Here is a 22,577-nt window from a genome sequence, read left to right as displayed (position 1 = left end):
TAGCGTTACACCATTGTAGTATTAGATTACTAAGGTTTAGAGTATAAGCATATTCTTACTGTGTGTTATTAATAAGGTTTACTGTGTATCATTCTGTGAGCGTCTGCGCCGCTCGTGTCTCACTCTCACGGCGCAGCGTCCGCTACGCCAATAGCGTAGCAGTACAGTACTCGGTACGCCTATAGCGTGCTTGGTACGAAGCGTGAAACCGTGAGCGTATGCATCGCTCGTGCGTCGCGCCCACGGCTTAGCGTCTGTTACGCTAAGTGCGTACCTCTACGGTACTCAGTACGCAAATAGCATACTTAGTCCGTAATAGTAAATAGCTTATGTTTTGTCGAAGTCAGAAAAATGTCTTAATGCACACTGCCATATTTGCACCGCACACTGGTCCGTGCTGCGCATGCGTACGCTCTCCCGTGGAAGCGCATACCCGCAATAGCGTGCACCCGCACGCGCAGTATGCGCATTTACGGTAGAGTTTATGTGATCGTAGCGTGCGACTCATTCGTTACAAAAGTTCACAATTAATGTCGTTTATAGATCATGTTCCCCTCAATAGTTTCTGTAAGTTTGGTTTAGATAGGATGTCCCTGAGCGGAGGAATCCCTCTTTGTATTGCACGAAGGGTCTAACAGGAGTCATACAGCAGTGTTTGGTACCCATCGGAAGAGTATTTAATTAGCAATATTCCGGTGTTGGTTTGGAGCGTATTAATCGCTCGTGCGAATAGTTATGGACATAAGAAGTTTATGTCCATTTCTATGATTTGCACATACTCAGGTATGCGGCGGGAAACCCAGTTCCCCACCCACCTGAGCTGTTGGAAATCAGCACAGCCCACCTGTATGAATCAACCTATGACCTTTGGTTACAGTACAGGGCCGAATTCCTGTGTCCAATAAACTGTAGGATTGTAGGGACTAGGAGATTGCATTGTGTGTGGGGCATAAATAGGCAGACCGACCACATCCAGCTCTCACTCTCTCATCAACGGTTATCTGCTGATAATCGGGAGCTGGATATCGAGGCGCTGGCGATCATACCCTTTGTGCGTAAGTTCTCTCCGTAATCATTGTCTTTCTGTGAGCCAATATCTCTCTCTCTCTCTGTGTCTATCTCTCTCTCTCTCTATTTTCTCTTTTCTCTCATATCTCCCCTAGACTAAACTTTATAGTATTGTATTGTATTGTGTTAGACCAGGATAGTATTGTAGTTTATCCCTTAGTTAGGTGTTTGGTTAGGAAGTCTTTGTTATATTGTAGTGTATCATTTGTACTGTGTTACTCTTTTACAAGTATACTAGATATAATACAGATAATAGGCTTTGGAACCCTAAATCAGTATTTGTGTATTTACTATAGTGTTAAGTGTTCACTTGAGCGTCGGTGACGCTCAAACAGCTTTGTAGATAGTCAGGTTACACAAGGTTGCATTTACACCCTGTACTCACATTAAGGTATTCTGTGTGTTTCATCGGTATAAGGTTTAACATAAAGGTATAGTGTTGTGAGCGTCTGCATCGCTGGTGACCTCCTCGTGGTCTCTAGCGTACGCTACGTTACAGCGAATCTTTCCCCTAGACATAACCAATAACGTGTCCTGTGATCACTGGGCCGTGAGCGAACGTGACGCTTGAGCGTCTCGCCTACGGCTGAGCGATCGTCACGCAAATAGCGTATCATTACGGTATTTCTTAAATAAACAGCGTACAGTGTTCTTAGCTTCATAAGGGTTGTTTACACGACAAGGAATTTAGCATTGTCAATTGCGGGCTCGCCCGGTCCTTTTCACATCTGCACTAGGTAGATCAGCAGACTTTATCCCCCAGCAAAAGGGTGGGAGGTTGTCTCGCAGTTGCTGACGGGATAAGCGTCTGCTTCGCTTAGGTAAAGAGTGCTGAAGGAACCCGGTAACCGGAAGTAAGAACAAAACGCTTGTGTCTTTTTAAAACTGTTTATTTTTTTTCTTTTGTCTTGCATACGCACGCATATATACCTGCATTTCTTTTCACTTGTGTATTTCATTTTTCGTATATCACTATTCCTGTTTGCCACATTTTTATAGTTGATAGAAAGGGCTAAAAGGAGATTTGCTGTTATTTAATAATAGAGGTAATAGTTAAAGTATAGAACAACACACGGCTTGTCCGAGAGACGAGGCAGCCAGTGTGCAGTGTGGATTGCGGTAGATGATCAGGGATCATCTACATTGATAAAATATATATTGTGTTACGGTGGATCCTTTGCATTGCGTACACGTGTCGCTAACAAAGACTAGCGTACGCAATCCAAAAGGCAGACGCACGCAGCGTACATTACGCAACGTAGCGTCTGGTTACGCCCACGTAGCTCAAGTTGTGATAAAGTTGGATTTTAGCGCAAAGCGATAATTAACGCACAGCGATAAATAACGCGAAGCGGTAAATAACGCAAATCTATTTTTGGAAAATCTGAAATTTAGTTTAACAGATCCTGCTCCTAATTGGTAACACACTTGGCCTGAAGACAATTTCTGCGCAGAAATAGATATAGAAACAAAAGTGTACATGTGTTGAGTGAGTGTGTTTTGTATACAAAAGTTTATACAATTTTAAAGGTGGAACCAAAAGGAAAGTCGGGTACTCGTTAAGGAACATACGTGTAAGTGACATATACGGTGGCCAGGGAGGCATCTCTGGTTAAATAATATTTGAGCATTAGAGTATAGCGGACCATAAGGTAACAAGACCAGGAGGTCGTAAGGTAAAAGGTCCGCTATAAAAGTCCAGTGGCACAACGCCTGGGGTGTTGGTGCAGAACCCATATAGGCCATACAAGCTCTGGTTGAAGGAATCGCAGCCGGAAACATCGATTCCATTAATCTTTCAGTACATGACAAATAGTGCTCGCGTACTGAACGATTGGACCGCACGTAATTGTGTGCAGTAGTTAGTAAATCTGACCTCATACCATTAGAGAAAAGTGGTCACAAACGCTACTTGTACATTCTGACGTGATTTGTGTAATTTTTTATTTTTGGAAGGGAAGTTCGCTGGTCACTCAGGAACTATCTAACAACCCCAACTTTACTGGAAAGAGTAAGTGTCCTGCGGGTAACCCTCATATGTTCCAGTAAACTGAAGGTTCCATAGGGGCCCTGTATCGAGTACGCCAGCACCATATCGGTGTGATCAGGTCGTATTGGTCGAGGTGGGCGAGTGAGTGGGGTACTCGGTAAACCGCCACCGCCGGCCTACTGTGGAGTAATTTGGTTGTCTGTAAAGGCTTGCTGAAAACCTTGATACAGAAAATCCAAGGAGGACTAAGCAACACCTACAGACGATGGGGGCCAGTTGCTCAGGTAGGGGGCGATCAACCCAGGTTCAGGTTGATTCGGAGAACCGACCAGTCGGGTCGGCAAGATACATTATGTGTGAAAAATACGGTAGTCACACAGAGGTTTTATGTGATGAATGGGAGAGAATGACTGTACAAGACAGGGACAAGTTCCCAAGAATAGGTAGCTTCAGTCCAGAGGTGTTACAAAATTTAAGGAGGAGGATAAGTCTCGTTGAACTAACGAAGAGACAAAATAAACATTATGAATATTTACAGTTATGGCAACAGGAAAGTGAATTACAAAGAGAGTCTATTGACTTTTCTGACTCTTATCTTGAGAGGAGAGACATGGCATCGGGAGAGGAGTTGATTGCGGAGAGAAAAGCACAAGGGTGGAACAATAAAAATGCACTTAGTAACTGTATTAAGAATGAAAGTGTTAAATGTAATAATGTTTATGAAAATGAAAGTGTAAAAATTACAAATGTTAACCTGTGCAAGTCGCACCCCATGTTAAACTTCCCTCAGGATTACCAACAAGAAAGTGAGCCCAGAACGATGTCGGCACCTCTTCCAGAAGCCATCCTACAAGACATCCAGGTGGACACGACCAAATTGGTAAAGGCAATAATCAAACCCCCTAACGGAGGGTCAGGTGAGGTCGTGTCCACAGGTACGTACAATGTTTTACACACCAAATTATAATCAAGAATCACATAGGCAGGAAAGGTGATTGTTAGGAATGGAGGCAAGCCTGAGGTAACGGTTAATGAAGTGGGAGGTCATTCACTGAAGACACGGGAATGACCAGGTTAAACGTTGTAAATGTATTTGTGAAAAATGTTTTTCTCTTTTCTCACTCTCTATCCCCATCTCTGATGATTATTGGTAAGAATTCAAACATTGCATATTCGCCTGGTCCTTGCAGAAGTCTACCAAACCCCAGCATGACCTCCGCCACAATGTATTTCTGGCCAGATACAGACAGTGGAGTAATGCAGGTGCTGGTGGGGAGGGACTGCTCAAGGAGACCAGTAGACACGTAGATACGACAGCCTAATAAGTCTGACAATGTTTTTCTAATACTAACAATGTTTTCTTACAATGTTTAGAAATGCTTTGTTTCTCTTTTCTTATTGATGGTTATTGTCGAGTTATGTGATGTATATATGCACATGAATTGTTCTCTATCTCTTTTGTTTTTTTTTATTTTCTCTCTCTTCTCACTCATGTTTCCATGATTTAAAGATGCTATGTCACCCCTCAGTTGGACCAATGATAATGCCAGATTTTTTCTCCTTACAGAAAGATCGCCGGTTAGGAAGGAATATTGCATCACCAGAATGTTCGTTTGGAAGACTGAGAGACAGCACCTTTTGAGAGGACAGCAGAACAAGAAGAACAACAAAACGAGAGAACTTATTATCGTAACGAGTTCTCTCCCCCTCAAACTGATTTTCTTATACCCCCTTTACAAATTTCTTCTTTTCTCCTCCTGTAAGATGGACTTGCCCCAAGAGACTGTGATATGGATTTTCCTGTTGACCATGATGTTGACCAGAGCAGTCTGTTTCGGTGAGAGTACCAGTGAGGTCGAGAAAGGATCCAGAAAGGTCCTGATGACTGAGACGGAGGTGTAAATTTCCAATAGCAACCCAATCACCAAGCAAAGGCGAGTACCGGGCACGATCTAACAACCATGTTATTTGTAAACAACTGTGAAGGAATGTTAGTTCAAAAAAGAAAGTTGTATCTGTAGGCTCTGTAACAAAGTAATGCCAATCCAGTTTTAATATCCATATGGACCGGCATCCATTGAGTGACTATCACTCTCTAGTGGGTAACGTGTTAAACCAAACAGATTGTTGGGTATGCTCTCAAGTACCTCAGGGTCACAGTAAATCAGGGCTAGTACCATTTCCTTTAACGTTAGGGGAGGTACTTGAGCTAAGTGGTGGGAGACCGGTGGACCGGAGGTTTAACATCTCCAGCCCTCCTAGTTTGAAGCTCCACCAATACCATGTGGATAGGTCCCTCTTATGTTTTAACATCTCCAATCCTAGAAAACCGGGAAATTGGGAAGTGTCATGGAGCAACCAAACCATGACCTTTTCACACAGAGCAGATAGAATGCCTACAGATACAGAGCTCGTACGCCACATAGCCAGTAGAGGAAAATCTTTTCGGTATCGATATACCTTAGGAAATAGGATTACTAAAGTTGGAGAGGTATCACCAGGATACTGTGCACATATCGTACAAACTGATACGTGCATTAGACAGATGGAAGAATTAGGGTCAGGAGATTTCACCTGGAAGGTTTGTAACATGGTCATGTCCTTCTCCGTCCCTTATGTTCTCCCCGATGATGCATATTTCATATGCGGGAGAAAGGCGTACAAGTGGCTTGCCCCAAACTCTGAAGGATTGTGTTATATTGGAAAAGTATTGCCTGAAGTGATGACTGTAACACATGACAAAATGAAAGACATACACCGTGGTGCCCAAGCTCCTTATACTCACACTCACTACGAACACCGAGTTAAAAGACACCTGTCAGAAAGGTTAGAGCATCCGGCCTCTGATCTTATCCATGAATCCACCGGGATTCAGGTTCTGGTAGCGTTAGATTTCACTCGTACCGCTCGAGGAGTGATGAATTATAAATACATTTCCGCACTCGCCAATTTGTTAGATAATATCACTGAAATGTATGATGACACGTTTAGATACACCGGAAGAGAACTCCAAGCTTACAAAACGGAACTAGTTCAGCATAGGATGGTTCTTAATTACCTTACAGCAGTAACAGGCGGATATTGTGTTACATTGGCAACACAGTACGGCATAAAGTGTTGCACGTACATCACAAATAGTACCGAGGATCCGGTAGAGGTCATAGACCAAAAGATGGATGATATTCTGCAATTAAAATGGGAATTTCGTCGAAAACACAATCTCACCCTTGTTGCTGTAGGTAATGAGCTGACTGGTTGGGTGTCATGGTTGAACCCGCGAAATTGGTTCTCCGGTTTGGGAGAGTGGGCTCAAGGAGTCATAATGGATGTTGGAAAGTTTCTACTGTGTATCTTGGGTGTCGTTATATCGATTGGATTGATATTTAGATGCGGGCAGGCTTTGACGAAGTGTAAACAAAGTACGAAAGTGATGAGCTTGAGGAGTGAGGAAACTGTAATTAACCTGGATTTGATTTATGACCCAATGCTAGAAACCATGACGTAATGATGTAATGAGTATACGGTCCGTCTTTCACCCATTTCTATGTTTTCCTCCGAGGTACAAAGACCCACGTAGACGAAGGATTTGATGAGCCAAGGGGGCCGACAACGGAAAGATGGAAAGAGGAAGAGCAGACGACCTGATATACAAGATTTTGATGGACAATGCCATGGGTACCCCAGTTTCCCTAGGAACTTTAAAATCACGCTAGCCCAACATTTTTTTGTAAATCCATGGACGTTGATTGCTTTACTCACGATTTATGAGCAAAAGCACAAAGAAGAAGACTCCAAGCAAATGACACCAATCAAGACCTCAATCGACGAATGTACATTTCCCTGACATAGAATATCATTGCATTTTCCATAAGTGTTCTTTATCTTCATCTCTACAACCCTCAGGTAATGACACACATAATCGATAGGGAATACAGGCACAGATATCAGCAACCACATACCTCCCCCATTCATGTATCATCAACTAAAATGTGCATCCCCATTTTGTTGCAACCACAGCCGAAATGAGCTCGGTAGAGTTTGACAGCCCATCCACAGACCCTTAGTACGGGATAAGAAGGAATTCAAATGTATACTTCGCAATACCTCGAAGCTTGATTTACCACACGTACGGCACGATGATACATGACCCCCCCAAACATGGACTCATACACACATGCTTCTACTTTCTCACTAGGTCATACCCTCTTCACACCTTCTCCTCTCTCCTCCCCTACCCAACCATGGAAATCAATTAACCCCTGACTTACATTTTTCTCCTTAAATGTTTTGTGGCAGTTATTATTGACTGCCAAAGGGTGGACTGTCGAAGTCAGAAAAATGTCTTAATGCACACTGCCATATTTGCACCGCACACTGGTCCGTGCTGCGCATGCGTACGCTCTCCCGTGGAAGCGCATACCCGCAATAGCGTGCACCCGCACGCGCAGTATGCGCATTTACGGTAGAGTTTATGTGATCGTAGCGTGCGACTCATTCGTTACAAAAGTTCACAATTAATGTCGTTTATAGATCATGTTCCCCTCAATAGTTTCTGTAAGTTTGGTTTAGATAGGATGTCCCTGAGCGGAGGAATCCCTCTTTGTATTGCACGAAGGGTCTAACAGGAGTCATACAGCAGTGTTTGGTACCCATCGGAAGAGTATTTAATTAGCAATATTCCGGTGTTGGTTTGGAGCGTATTAATCGCTCGTGCGAATAGTTATGGACATAAGAAGTTTATGTCCATTTCTATGATTTGCACATACTCAGGTATGCGGCGGGAAACCCAGTTCCCCACCCACCTGAGCTGTTGGAAATCAGCACAGCCCACCTGTATGAATCAACCTATGACCTTTGGTTACAGTACAGGGCCGAATTCCTGTGTCCAATAAACTGTAGGATTGTAGGGACTAGGAGATTGCATTGTGTGTGGGGCATAAATAGGCAGACCGACCACATCCAGCTCTCACTCTCTCATCAACGGTTATCTGCTGATAATCGGGAGCTGGATATCGAGGCGCTGGCGATCATACCCTTTGTGCGTAAGTTCTCTCCGTAATCATTGTCTTTCTGTGAGCCAATATCTCTCTCTCTCTCTGTGTCTATCTCTCTCTCTCTCTATTTTCTCTTTTCTCTCATATCTCCCCTAGACTAAACTTTATAGTATTGTATTGTATTGTGTTAGACCAGGATAGTATTGTAGTTTATCCCTTAGTTAGGTGTTTGGTTAGGAAGTCTTTGTTATATTGTAGTGTATCATTTGTACTGTGTTACTCTTTTACAAGTATACTAGATATAATACAGATAATAGGCTTTGGAACCCTAAATCAGTATTTGTGTATTTACTATAGTGTTAAGTGTTCACTTGAGCGTCGGTGACGCTCAAACAGCTTTGTAGATAGTCAGGTTACACAAGGTTGCATTTACACCCTGTACTCACATTAAGGTATTCTGTGTGTTTCATCGGTATAAGGTTTAACATAAAGGTATAGTGTTGTGAGCGTCTGCATCGCTGGTGACCTCCTCGTGGTCTCTAGCGTACGCTACGTTACAGCGAATCTTTCCCCTAGACATAACCAATAACGTGTCCTGTGATCACTGGGCCGTGAGCGAACGTGACGCTTGAGCGTCTCGCCTACGGCTGAGCGATCGTCACGCAAATAGCGTATCATTACGGTATTTCTTAAATAAACAGCGTACAGTGTTCTTAGCTTCATAAGGGTTGTTTACACGACAAGGAATTTAGCATTGTCAGTTTAAAGGTAATATTTGACATTATCAATACTAACATGTAGACGTGTCATCATTGTCTAGTTTACATGATGAATGTTGATGTCATAATGTCCGCATCATGACCATGTTGATATAATCATGTTGGCATGATGAATATCGACATTTCTTACCCAACCCTTAACAAATTGCCCCATAAAAAGTTTATGATTGATACAGTGACAATGGGGTAACGCTTAATTAACAACCTGGCTGAATGGGCGTAGTATGGTATGCCGGCGGTCAGGCTCCCGGCGACCAGCATACCGGCGCCGGGAGCCCGACCGCCGGCATACCGACAGTGTGGCGAGCGCAAATTAGCCCCACGAGGGAGAATAAGTGTCGGTATGCCGGCTGTGGGGATCCCGACAGCCGGCATACTGAAGACCACCCCTAGGAAATGTATTGGAGCAGTGATGCAGGGAACCCGCTCCTGCCTTCTGTAGCCCCTGGCAAGTGCCGATCTATGGTCCCTGAATCTCTGCACGTCACTCCGCGACACAACTGTTCCAGATGACTGGTTGCGGCTGAAACTAATTTGAACTGGTATTTTTAAACCTCACAAATCCTCAAATAGCCGACATTTAATATTAATTTGGTGCCTGTCTTAGCTGCATTACTCTCCCAATTATAGATTTCTTTTTTATGTGTAATAAATTTTATAGTTTTTTTTTTGTTTTTTTTTTTCCGGGAGTGTCACAAGTCATTTCTAACTAGCATTTCAAACACTTGGTGGCAAGTATTGCCAATAACCCACAACCTTTGTCTCTCTTCTCCTATCTTATACCACAATACTGGTGCAAGTCCTGTTGGTGTTTCCCACGGTTGCGACTGCAGCCGCTCACAGTGGGTGTCAGTGTCACAGCCCTTGAGTATTCAGACGCATGGCTGTACACCAAATGCGCCTATGGCAAAAGAATAACAGTTAAAGCAGTGTCTGACATAAAATTTGCCAATATATTTGAATATTGATATCATTTATATATATCGATACTGGGAATCCGAGGTCCTAAGGCTCTCCCCATAATCCACTCGTTGAGTCTGATTTACCAGCCTGCTGGATGGGATTTGCAGAGCAGCGGAAGGTGGGATTGGGGTGAGCTGTACATGAAGTGGGATTGGTTTCCACTGTCAGGATTGGTGGAAATTAGGATCGGAAGTGTGACCATCCAGCTGTGAGAGAAGGTGGTCGTGGACTGTTTCCGTGTCAGGTAGCCAATGAGAGCTGTGAGCTGAAGTGGCAAGAGGGTGTGGTTCTGTCAGGTTGCTAGTAAAAGTGGTGGTGGTGGTGGTGGTGGTGGTGGTGGGGGGGGGGGGGGGGTAGCAGCGGGCTGTGTCCTGTCAGGTAACCAGTGATTGGAGGTGGCAGCAGGCTGTGTCGTGTTAGGCAGCCAGAGAGCGCTGAGGGGAGATGGCTGCGGCCTGACAGGTGTGAGGGGAGATTATATGGTGCCATGTTCTATCAGAAAACCAGTGAGAGCTGTGTCTCGTCAGGAATCCAGTGGGAATTGTGAGGGGAAGTGGCAGAGCCAGTGGCGAAACTAGCGAGCGGTGGGCCCAGGTGTAACAGCTAAGCACCCACATTGCTAGATATGGCCCCACAGTGCCAGTTTAGATATTTTTACCTGCGCGTTGCCTGGGGTTTTACATGTTGCGTCATGCTTGTTCCCAGGGGTTTTATGCTCTGGGATCCATGCTCATTGCCTAGGGGTAGCTAGTGATGGCTACTGACCATCGATAGTGACCGTCGATGGATAACCCACTGATGGCCACTCCTAGCATTTGCTGGTGGGCACTAGCCCGCCAGCACTATAATGCTTTCCCCTTCCCTCCTCCCCTGTACTCCGCTTGGCTGCGGAGTTTTCCGGTATGACGCGATCGCGTCATCCACGGGGGTGGCCAAGCGGAGTAAGGAGGGGGAGAGGGGCCCACCGCTGTCAAAGGGCCCAAAGCCAGCTGCATTTCACCTCTTCACTGGCATGCCACTGAAGAGGGGAAATGCCGTTGGCTTTAGGCCCCTTGCACAGGCGGTAGTTCCGCCACTGGGCAGAGCTGTGTCATCATGCAGCCAATGAGAACTGCGAGACAAGGTGGCTGTATTTGTGTGAGTCTAGGAGGAGTTCCATTGACAACATGAGCACATTAAATTTGGGATCCCTTTATTATTAGCTCTTGAACTGATTTATCCTTTTATTGTTCCTGAACTGCTGCGACCCCCTTGAATCCTGGAGAACTGCTGCTTTATCCTATTTCACAATTTGCCACCAGTAACCTTACGCCTGACATGTCCACATCCCAAGTGCTAGCTCATATGGGGATGATATTTGGATCTCGGCGCTTGGGATGCCGGCGGTCAGAATCACGACAGCAGCATCACGATGCACAGAATCCCGACACCTGGTAGGTAAGTAGTCTAACCCTCCTAACCCTTCACTCACAACCTAAATTAACCCCCCTCGCAGCCTAAACCTAACCCTCCCTGGCATACTTACGTTTGGGATGCCGGCAGCTGGGATTCCGGTGCTGCCATTGCGATCGATGTTGGGATTTCAGCGTCAGTCTTGTGACTAGTGTCGATATTCCGGCGTATTCCAACTACCGGCATAGTGACCGTATCCCCTCCTCTGAACACAGACTTCCAGATCTCGTGTTTCATTAATGTTTATTGTCTTTTACTTTATTTTTATTAGAATTTCCGAAAACTGTAAAAAATATGTTGCTGCTTTATAAATGCTGCACAATAAAGTTATGAAAAAACAAAAACATTGTTTCCAGTTAATAGTGGCTTAATTCATTGTCAGTTGTACAACGCATCTTCTCAGGCAAAAGGTAACCAAAATCTACATTAAAAATATTTAAAATAAATTTTTAAAGGACAATTAACAAAAAACAAACAGAAAACCATAATGTAGGGTTATTCTCAGAAGCCCATTCCATCTCCTGTGATTGTTCCAGCGTGATATCCAGGATAAAAATGTAATTGTGCGGTTACAGAATAACAACCCCAGCCTTGACGTTCGGTAGTTGGTGTCACAAGTTCAGATAGAATTCATTTTTCTTTGGGCAGTGATCTTTTTTTCTGGACCCTCCTTGTATGGTTTGGCACTTGTCGTCGTCCCCCCCCCCCTTGAGCTGTTGTACGCCAGGATTCAAGCAGCTCTGCTGGCTACTTAAATCAGACAAATGGTAGTAGGGGGTATAGGAAAGGAGCACAGCCTTACTTGTCCAATCACAATCACTGCACCAAAGGCAAATACAACTGTGTATTCTTGTGTAATCTTAGTGAACACCAACGAAAATGAAATTTTAAGATAATGGGTTTAGGATCATATTCTATTATTTATTTATAGATGGCTGCAAAGTTGGTGGCAGAAGTGGGATTCATACTCCCAAGTGTCCTTTTACTTGTAGCTTCCTGTGGCTGGAAGCCCCTCCTTGTGCACACGTTATATTTGGATTTTTACAACAAGTGCTATATTTAGTGTTAAGAGACCATTACACCCCAAAAATAAAGTCTATAAATTATATGGATTGAGGTAACTATATAAAACATTATTGTTGCTGTATGTAAGAAAAGTCATTTGGCATAAATGAGCACTCAATGTATAGGACTGGATCCATATCTAACAAACAGGGATAATGATAAAACACATCACCTAGTCAACCTAGCAAAGTCCTGTGATAATAATACCATCACCACTGTGAAAGGAAAAATACATTACTGTATGGCATCATCTTTAGGTTCCTTGCGCATAGAACCGTGTAACAAATTTGGGATATAAACATTAACCAGACAACAGAAAGTGGCGCTATGCCATAACACGTCAGCGCATCACACCACAGAACCACTTACTGTTCCTGAATCAGTCAAGATAAACGTTCAATAAAAAGGCTTCATTTGGCACCCAAAAGCCAGCAAGAAGCTCATGCAATGGATTTAATGTGAGGAGCTTGGCTCACTATGGAAGTCCCCCCTCTGTCCTCCAGTTTTGCTTATAAGTTTCACCTCTTCTATCACCATGTCATGGGTGACGGCCTTACACATGTCGTAGATCGTCAAGGCCGCCACGCTGGCCGCAGTCAACGCTTCCATCTCTACCCCAGTTTTACCGTGTGTGTGACACTCAGCCGTTACTTCCACCGTAAACCGAGCATCATCCAGCTTCAGAGAGACGTTGACCTGATTCAAGGAGATGTTGTGACACAGAGGGATGAGCTGGCTGGTGAGCTTGGCTGCCTGGATTCCGGCAATCTGTGCTACTGCGAAGACATCCCCCTTCTTCAGTTGGTTCGACTGGACTAATCTGAAGACTTTTGGGCCCACGCGTACAACTGCTTTAGCAACCGCTGTGCGACTCGTGTCTGACTTTTTCCCGACATCCACCATGAGGACCTTTCCTGCTCCGTCGACGTGCGTCAAGTGCTCAGATGCTCCCTGTGAACAGGGATTGTGCGTTTCAGATAAATTGTCTAGGACAATACCAGTGGAAGACTGCTGTGTAGTAAGGCACGCCGGTTTGGAAATGGGGCGAAAGTTTTCCTGGCCACTGCAAACAAAGCGCAGCGGCAGCACCGTAGAATTAGGTATCTTCTTGTTAAAACAATATTGTGAAAAGTACATTTGTCCCCTACCCCTACTCCGTAATGCACGGAGAGAGTGCACGTAGGATCCAGCTTTCAGGGTGACGGCAGAATACAATTCCTTTAAACAATGAAACCCCTGGACGATTCTCTGCTGTGGTCGGGGTAGCCACGAAACAGAACCTGCAATACAAAACATGAAAGAGCTTAAATGTGTGCTTATAGATGCAAGACCCCGTTTGTGATACAGTGGGGGATATTCAATTGTTTGAAAAGTCAGTTGGGTGTCTGTTCTTTCCTATCTAATAGACAGGAAAAAACGGACACCGAACCGACTTCTCAAACATTTGAATTGCCCCCTGTATGTCATGAGTCTTGGAAGATAATTTACTAAGCAACGCCGAGGAAAGGCTCCAGCGTCTTTAGCCACTGGGTTTAAAGGAGGAATAATATTAAATACAAAAGCAGGTGTGTTTTGTATTCAATATTACTGTCCCTTTAAATCCAGCAGCCGAAACTAAAAGTAGTACAGGTTTTTGAAAATTGGTGCTTTTTTACCTGCTGGTGGTCGATCTAGTTAATATGCAAAAATGACACCTACATTTTTGTACTGTATCAGTTAATCATCTCACAAGATCACAATTAAAAAAAAAAAAAACATGGTTCCAACCCAGGATAGACTCCGTTCACACCGCAGCTCCGACCCAAGTTATTACCGACTCTGCCCCATTTGACTGCACGTTAACTGTTCTGCCGACGCTTGGTGAGGACATCATCTCTAAGGTCTGGTGATTCAGCTCTTCCTAAGCTGTAAATAGGACCTAGGTCGGACCATTCACACTACTCCAAAACATTTGTCGTTCCTGTGTCCAACCCAGATCACTACCGGGTTTTATTTACGTGGGAGGGCCCTTTCACACCGAGCCGCGACGCAGGTTAATCCGGGTTCAAAGCGGCAGAGCGAAAAGGGGTATTAGGGACAGACTTAGAGTCTGGAGGGATAGAATAGAGGCAGTCAAAGAAAAAAAGCCTTATGGCAGGAACTAATAGTTAATGGTGTAGAGTGGAGGCAGCCTTGAGAGGAACGAATAATAGGGCAGATGTATTAAGCCGTGGAGAGAGACAAAGTACCAAACAGCCAGCTCCTGTTATTTTTCAAACACAGCCTGACAGTAAGGAGCTGATTGGGAGAAGAGATATTAGGAGACTGTAAGCTCCGCTGGGGCAGAGACTGATGCGAATGGACAATTATTGTCTGTAAAGCGCTGTGGTATGTGTGTGCCACACAAATATCTGGTAGTAAGAATAAAGAGGGTAAGTGGAGTGTTGCGCTGAGAAGGAGAGGACGGGTTTCTCGGACGAGGAAGGCAATCTATAGCAGCAAAGCCTGTACTGCAGAAAAATAGAATGATTCATTTGCAGACATGACTCTGGGGAATACATATTTGTCATGGTTTCAGAGAGGCTACCTATTCCGTGCAGGAATCATTATCTTATACTACACTGATTAACTTGCCGAACAGTTTGTCCGTAGGTGGATTTCATTCTCTTGCTGTGAAAACTTATATGTCTATTTTTGCTTTAACTCCAGACGTAGATGAGAAAAATATTTCCCGGACACCGTGAAGAAATAAACAGAGACCTCTGCACCATGTGAGGCTCCCGTACTAATCTAATCACAGGCTGAAAGAAGGAACTGTGGATGTTTCTAAGAATCCGATTCCTAAAAATGGCCGGCTGTGAGGCAGCAGCAGATTTAGGAGCGTCCTCGGTGCCCTGAACACAAGATAAGACAAGAGTGTCCAATGAAAACAACTGAAAGAGCGGCCACTGGCCCTGCAGGAATGTGCGCACACATGTAATGTGGCAGATAGGGAATAATTTACTGTCCTGTATTAAGGCAGCAGGTCACGTAGCAATCAGGCTCTCCTCCAAGACTGAAGACAGCGATAGGGCTGGAGCCCAGTGTACGGTGTAGGGCAAGGACCAAGATAGACATGGAACATGTGTTAGCATGCATGGAAAGAACTGCACCCCCCAAGTGCCTTCTTCTCCGTTCCATAGAGGGTAAGAACGCACAACAGGTCATGTGACCTCGCAGAGTCTCTATAAAATACTGAATGAAGTATGGATAACATAGGGATAAACGGAATAAGTATGATATCACGGCTGTCGGGATCCCAGTGTTCAGCAGTCTGACGCCGGAATACCGTCTGCGAGTGCAGAGTGTCTGCTCGCCACACAACTGGCCCGGTCTAATCTATTCCCCCTCGGGTGCTGTCATGGTCCACCACCCAAGTGGGGGAACCGGGCAGCAGTCAGAATTCCGACCGCCGACATCTCACCAGGTGTTGGGATTCCGGCGTCGGTATTTTAACCGTTGGGATCCCGACAGCTGTCAACGTGATTACCTACCGGATAAAACACTATAAAATGTTAGACTTCTACAATTCAAACTGCTGCGAGAAGCTGCGTAGACCGCCAACGTCTACTCTTACTTAATATGGATGGGAAATTTCGAATAAATATTTGACACACTGTTCCAAAGACATGGACGTGGGACAGGGGAATTTCTAAGAACAAAAAGTCATCCAAAGAGCGTTTCAATGTCATAGCACTAGAAGGGACTAAAAAAGTCATTGTGGAAATAAAAGGAAACCAGGTTAGCCAAGGCTGAAGCTGAATGGATTGCTGTAGCACATCTACTGGCGAAACCTATATTGTGGGGATCACAGAGGTACATGTTTTTATTTTAATACAGAACAGTGCAAAATAATATGGGGCTGGTGCATCAAGCAGTGGAGAGAATGGAGAAGTGGACCAATGGGGAGGTTGACCAACCTATCAATTTACAGTGTACTAGATAAATGTTACCCTGATGCTGATTGGTTACTATGGACACCCCCATGTGAACTGTCTTGGAGTTATCCTTGATTCCTCCCTCAAACTACACATTCAGTACCACTTGCCAGCCTGCTGTTTCCATCTCAAAAATATTTCCAGGATCAGACCCCTTGTCACCCAGGATGCTATTACAGGTTGAGCCTGTAACACCCTCATCCACTCACTGGTCATCTCCACATTGCACCACTATAATCTCCTATCTGGCATTCTTGACAAATACCTCTCTCCACTTCAATCTACCCTCAATGCTGCTGCCCGGCTCATCTTCCTCTCCAAAAGCACTACGTCCACCTCCCCTCTCTAACTAGCCCTTCACTGGCTCCCCTTCCCCTTCAGAATCCAATTCAAGCTCCTCACACTCTCTTATAAGGCCCTCACCCATTCACATCTCTGATCTTATCTCCTTTTACACTCCCACCGGCCTTATTTGCTCCACAAATACATGTCGCCTCTCCTGCCTGATTACTTCCTCCCATTCCTGCCTCCAAGATTTTGGCCATGCTGCTCCCTATCTTTGGAACTCTCTACCTCTCCCTATCCGACTCTCCACCTCTCTACAAAACGTCAAGTGGCCTCTCAAACCAACTTCATCAAATCCAGTCATCTCTCATACTAACCCTCTGTTCCATGCTCTCTGTCTAACCCATCTGTGCCACCCCTGCCTGTCTGCCCCTCCCCTTCAGGATGTAAGCTCTCACGAGCAGGGCCCTCTTCCCTCATGTGTTTTCCCCTCTAAGACTATTTTCTATTCCCTACAACGGCACCCAACCCCTTGGTTTCTGTAAATCCTGAAGATTATTTCATTGTCAAGTCACTTGATATAGAAATGTTTATATATGTACTTGTCCTATATTGTCTTGTACTGTAAGTCATTGTTTTCTTGTACTTTGTTAGGCGCTGCGGAACCCTTGTGGCACCATATAAACAATAACAACACTATAAGTTATGAATAAAATCACAGTTCACAAATATGGCAGTTTTCATCACGAAGAATGACTGTTTTAATGTCAACACAAAGACAAAACCAGAGGACTCCTGTGTCTAGCTTTCAGGACCCTCGGTCTCCGTGACCAGCTTCCCCACCCCTCTCCATTCCAACAACAAACTTTTTGTTAGCAAACTATAAAGATCTTCAGCACGGATCTCTCTCAGAGATAAGATTCCAGGATGTTACCATTCCAAGCAACCACATGTTATTTTTAGTGTCAGTACTGAAATGTCATTAAGATAATTTGCGGTCGGGGGTTCACTGTCCTTTCCAAAACCTTCACCATCATTTTGAAAATAAAGAAGAAGAAAAAAAGTTAATAGCACAGAGCGGATTCCAACTGGCTGACAGACGCGCTGCTGGAACAATCTTTTTATATGATGTGAAATATTCGGATTCTTTATTAAAACCATCTACCGAGCACTTGTAAAGATCAAACGCTGATTACTACTGCATTGTACCGAATGTACTGTACACATTATCTATGTCACTGTATTTAGATGCTAGAGAGACAGCAAGTATGTACAGCCAACGTGTTATCGCTAGAGGAGGGCGGCAGCCTATGCAATCTGTACGTCGCTCCTCCAGCTGGGAGACACTCCAACGCCTCCAAGATTACAGTCACTGAAGCCAAGATCTGGTCTTCATTTCCAACATGATGTCTCATTGTTCACCCCGCTGCAACCTCTACTGCTCACTGCCTAATTGTGCTTCTGCAATGAAAGTCGCAGATGTGATAGAATCATCTGTATCTGAAGTTGTGCTGTATAGATAAGAATGTAATATTTCACAGCAGCCTCCATCAAAAGCATCTTTAGGACGGGCGCCACGGACTAGAACGGAGAATAAAGGCTATGTTAGATAGATGTTCTATGAATGAACTGCAGGGAGACACCAGATGGTAAAGTGGAAGAAAGTGGGCACCCTAGTAAAATTGCATGTGTCACAATCTCTATATGGAACGTCTGCAATATTTGGTGTATACGTGTCAATCAGAGGTATGAATAACATATACATATGGCCCCACACTTTGTGAGACGGACTGGATCAGGCTTGTGTAAGCGCAGCCTATATACAGTAAGGATGAGAAAACCCCGTGGTAGCATGCCTCCAGGAGAGGTGGTCTGTTTTGGGTAACCAGCGCAGAGCCTATAATGGTCGCGGGTTACCGATCAACCGACTGCAGCAGGAACCGGCACAGATTATATCACCAGTGTTGGTTAATTCGGTAAGGTGACGGGTGACATGTTTTATTACTTTTACAATTTTTTATTGCAGCAGTCATCACCAATAAGAGATCTGTATGACGACTGGCGCGGCATGTTCCTCGATTTGACCACCTGCTTATAGCGGATTTTGTTTTCATGCTGCGTATCTTAAGAGAGGGGCATCACAGAATACAGAAGTAAGGACTAAATACGGGACATCCGGGGTGCACCACCAGCACACCGAGAGGATGGATCTCCCAACAGGGAAGACGTTTGTAGACACATTTGTATTTATCAGACCTCCTGACAAAAATACTGTAGAATTCTCACTTGCAAGATAAAAAAAAAAATCTGCAAGGGTATAGTGGATAATCAATTATCTAGAGACACTCTGAACTGAAACATGATTAATTAGCTGAATTAATTAACTGTACAGTGACGGAAGAATTCTAGGCTTTAGTAACAGCAGAAGGGAACTTCAGAACCAAAGACTTGCTGAATGGTGGACAGGGATTAGCGCCACCCTTTGTGGGGCAGGTCTTGTACTGTTAGGTATGCAACTATTCCATACTCCTGACCACACCCACTAGGTGAAATCTCCCGGTACACCTGTATTTATGGTGACTTTGCAGAGTCTCTGATTTCACAGGAAAACACAGGACAGCATTTATTGAGAAACAACCCCCAGACATTTAGCATCCAGTAACCAAATAATAATCAGTGCCCCCATACGTACAGGTTTTTGTCACCCACCAATCAGGATCATTGGCCGGTTCTTCATCTGGGAGATGTTAAACATACCTGAGCATAAGATATAATAAACATGTTTTAGCACACAGGTCAAAGGGCCCAGACACAACGTCAGCGCACAAATCAAGGGCCCCAGGCACAACGTCAGCATAGAAATCAAGGGCCCCAGGCACAACGTCAGCACACAAATCAAGGGCCCCAGGCACAACGTCAGCATACAAATCAAGGGCCCCAAGCATGCCAGCACACAAATCAAGGGCCTCAGGCACAACGTCAGCACACAAATCAAGGGCCCCAGGCACAACGTCAGCACACAAATCAAGGGCCCCAGGCACAACGTCAGCACACAAATCAAGGGCCCCAGGCACAACGTCAGCACACAAATCAAGGGCCCCAGGCACAACGTCAGCACACAAATCAAGGGCCCCAGGCACAACGTCAGCACACAAATCAAGGTCCCCAGGCACAACGTCAGCACACAGGTCAAGGGCCACATATAGTTGCTTCAATGCATAATTAAACTGTTAAGCTATGGTTATAACTCTGTTGATACACAATAATAGAGGTCATTGCATTTGTAGGTAAATTCAGCAGCTGAATTGTAATTGTATGCAGCACCCTGTGGAGGTATAGCATGTAAAGCAATAATGATCTGGTGACACAAACAAGGACTCGCTGCTCTGAGCACTACACACCCGCATGCTGCTTCTTCTTCCGTCCCACTGCCTCCCCGATAATCTGCACCAGCTCCTTCTCAGTCGCCTCTGAGCGCAGCAGGTCCCTGAGAGACACCTCAGAGTTCCCAAACAGACAGACCTGGATAGAGAGAATCACACGCCACTTACTGTATAAACTCATAGCACAAGGTACAGGTGAGAATTCTTTACACATCAATGGCAACTCCTTGAGTAAATCTGCAGCTCACTGAGAACATCTGGCACTGAATGGGTTTCTTTATGCTAGTAAGATACGGACGTTTTATTATACTGCAACATAATTTTATGCCGCTTTCTTTGTGGCTTACCAAACAATTCCATTAAAACCCAGCTCCAGATCTGCTCACCGTACACGGTGTAAACAAACGTGAATGGACAGTCTCCATCTTTCCTCCTACACGACGGCCCCTATGAAAAGGTGTGCCCCTGCCGTAGACATGTTCGTGAAGGCAAAAAACGGGTAGCGGGGCAATGATTAGACCATCTGCTAACGAAATAGCTTGTCGGAAGGAGCTCGCAGAGTTTGAAAAGGGGATCACCGTAGGCTGCGCAATGTCATGTTTACAGGGCGACGCTAGACTGGTATACAGAAAATTTGGTAACCCGGATGGACTGGCCAACTCAGAGTCCAGATCTTAACCCCACTGGGAACCTCTGGGATGAATTTAAGCGACTGGTGCGTTCTAGACCAGCTCGACCTTCTTCAGTGTGACGGTCACTGTACATAAGACAGAATGGCAAAACATACCGCCCGCTGTTTGCCAAGAAGGGTGTCTGCAGTAATCACTGCACGTGGTGGACCTACAAAAGTACTGAGGTCAATAAAATATTGGTGATCTATTTGCAGTCAGTGCCCAATCAATCACTTTTGTATACATAGTGTAGAACCCATTTTATCGTCTACAACTGGTTGACCAACTGCAAACAATTCTCCCAAAGTCTCCTCACGCGGCATTATGTCCTCCACACTGGTGTACTGCCTTTTAACTGTACCCATCATTTACACATAATGGCACACAATGGCGAGTTGAGCAGACAACAGTCAGGGAACGTATCATGCATGTTTTTGCATTGCACATGTTCTGAAACAGAGAGTACACAAGCATGGGCAGTTACAGGGATTTCTGTTGCATCTACAAATATCCACTAGGAACCAATGAGATCACCAAGAATGCAACCTAACCAGTCACTAGGAACCAGTGACATCACCGAGAGTGTAGCCTATCCAGTCACTAGGAACCAGTGACATCACTGAGAGTGTAGCCTATCCAGTCACTAGGAACCAGTGACATCACTGAGAGTGTAGCCTATCCAGTCACCAGGAACCAGTGACATCACTGAGAGTGTAGCCTATCCAGTCACTAGGAACCAGTGACATCACTGAGAGTGTAGCCTATCCAGTCACCAGGAACCAGTGACATCACTGAGAGTGTAGCCTATCCAGTCACTAGGAACCAGTGACATCACTGAGAGTGTAGCCTATCCAGTCACTAGGAACCAGTGACATCACTTAGAATGCAGAATGGGATTATACATTCACTAATCAGTGTTCAAATCAAGTCGAGAATAAAATGGGTCCATTAAAAGATAAGCTATTAAAAAAAAAAAAAAATTGCTGTATCGATCAGTTAGTTAAAGCAAAGGTGATTAAAAAAATAAATAAATCTCACACTACAGCATAATACACAATTACCATATTAATTATTTACTGAGGAAGCTAAAAAGCAGAGCTCAATAATCCCATCCAATTCCTGTTTCCTCTATGGATGAAAGTTTTCCGAGGTGAGTGCTGGCATTATATATACAGCACGTCCATCTCTCATGTACTCAGGCGTCCAGTTACCATTAAGGCTTACGGTGAGTGAGAGAAAGATATAATATGTGTAAGAAATACCACGTCACTGTAATCAGAGAGGATTTGCTTTGATTTAATTCTCTATTTGATATATTATGCACATTTTGAACATCGCACACATTGTCTTTTACATCACAGTTTGAAATATATACTGTAAGTATATTATGGGTTTAGTATGACATACTACTAATAAATTTGTGAACTACTTAATGACTGAAGGGTTTAGAGACGGGACGGGACAGGACGGGGGGGGGGGGGGGGGTTCATGAAAAGTGAAGACACTGTGGGGCGTATCCAATTACCTGCAATATGTTTCTGACAAATGTTGTGCCTATCGCAACCAGTTCTCCATTAACGCGGATACGCGCGCTCGGAATTTCTGAACTACAGTATCCAACAGTATTGTGCTAGGAAGTGTTAATGTACCTTCAGGTTCCCATCAGCCGTGATGCGCAGCCGGTTACAGGAGCCACAGAAGTGCTCAGACATGGATGTGATGAAGCCGATGTGGCCCTGGAAACGCGGCACTCTGAAGGCCTGTCAGGAGTAGACATGGTGCAGGATAATCAGTAACCTCAATGTCAGCACTGGCGACTCACACATCCAATATCACCAAGCACAATGTACCGGGGCAGATGCTTTGGACATATGTCCTCATGTAGCAAAAGAATAATGAAGATTGGCACAACCAATACAGTCGCAGATAATGGGCACAGTGACCAAGATAGAGACAGGAGGGTCAGGCACA

At 44.6% G+C, this 22,577-nt stretch overlaps 1 protein-coding gene across 3 annotated transcripts in view; it reads right to left on the bottom strand.

Annotated features, from left to right (window-relative positions):
* Positions 1-11,472: 11,472 nt before the first annotated feature.
* The window catches only part of MOCS1 (molybdenum cofactor synthesis 1), an 83,759-nt gene continuing 72,654 nt past the window's right edge, over positions 11,473-22,577 (bottom strand). The window contains exons 8-11 of one of the 3 annotated variants that reach the window (XM_063918830.1): positions 22,256-22,366; positions 19,954-20,074; positions 19,262-19,309; positions 11,473-13,591 (exon numbers count right to left, since the gene is read on the bottom strand). In XM_063918830.1, coding sequence (XP_063774900.1) covers positions 12,765-13,591; positions 19,262-19,309; positions 19,954-20,074; positions 22,256-22,366 — 1,107 coding nt within the window. In that variant the 3' untranslated portion in view covers positions 11,473-12,764. Of the gene's footprint in view, positions 13,592-19,244; positions 19,310-19,953; positions 20,075-22,255; positions 22,367-22,577 lie in introns of all 3 variants that reach the window. The other 2 variants (XM_063918832.1, XM_063918831.1) reach the window with 2 other exon arrangements.

This window comes from Pseudophryne corroboree, chromosome 4 (assembly GCF_028390025.1).
Source record: "Pseudophryne corroboree isolate aPseCor3 chromosome 4, aPseCor3.hap2, whole genome shotgun sequence".
NCBI lineage: Eukaryota > Metazoa > Chordata > Amphibia > Anura > Myobatrachidae > Pseudophryne > Pseudophryne corroboree.
This window is presented reverse-complemented; position numbering and strand designations above follow the sequence as displayed.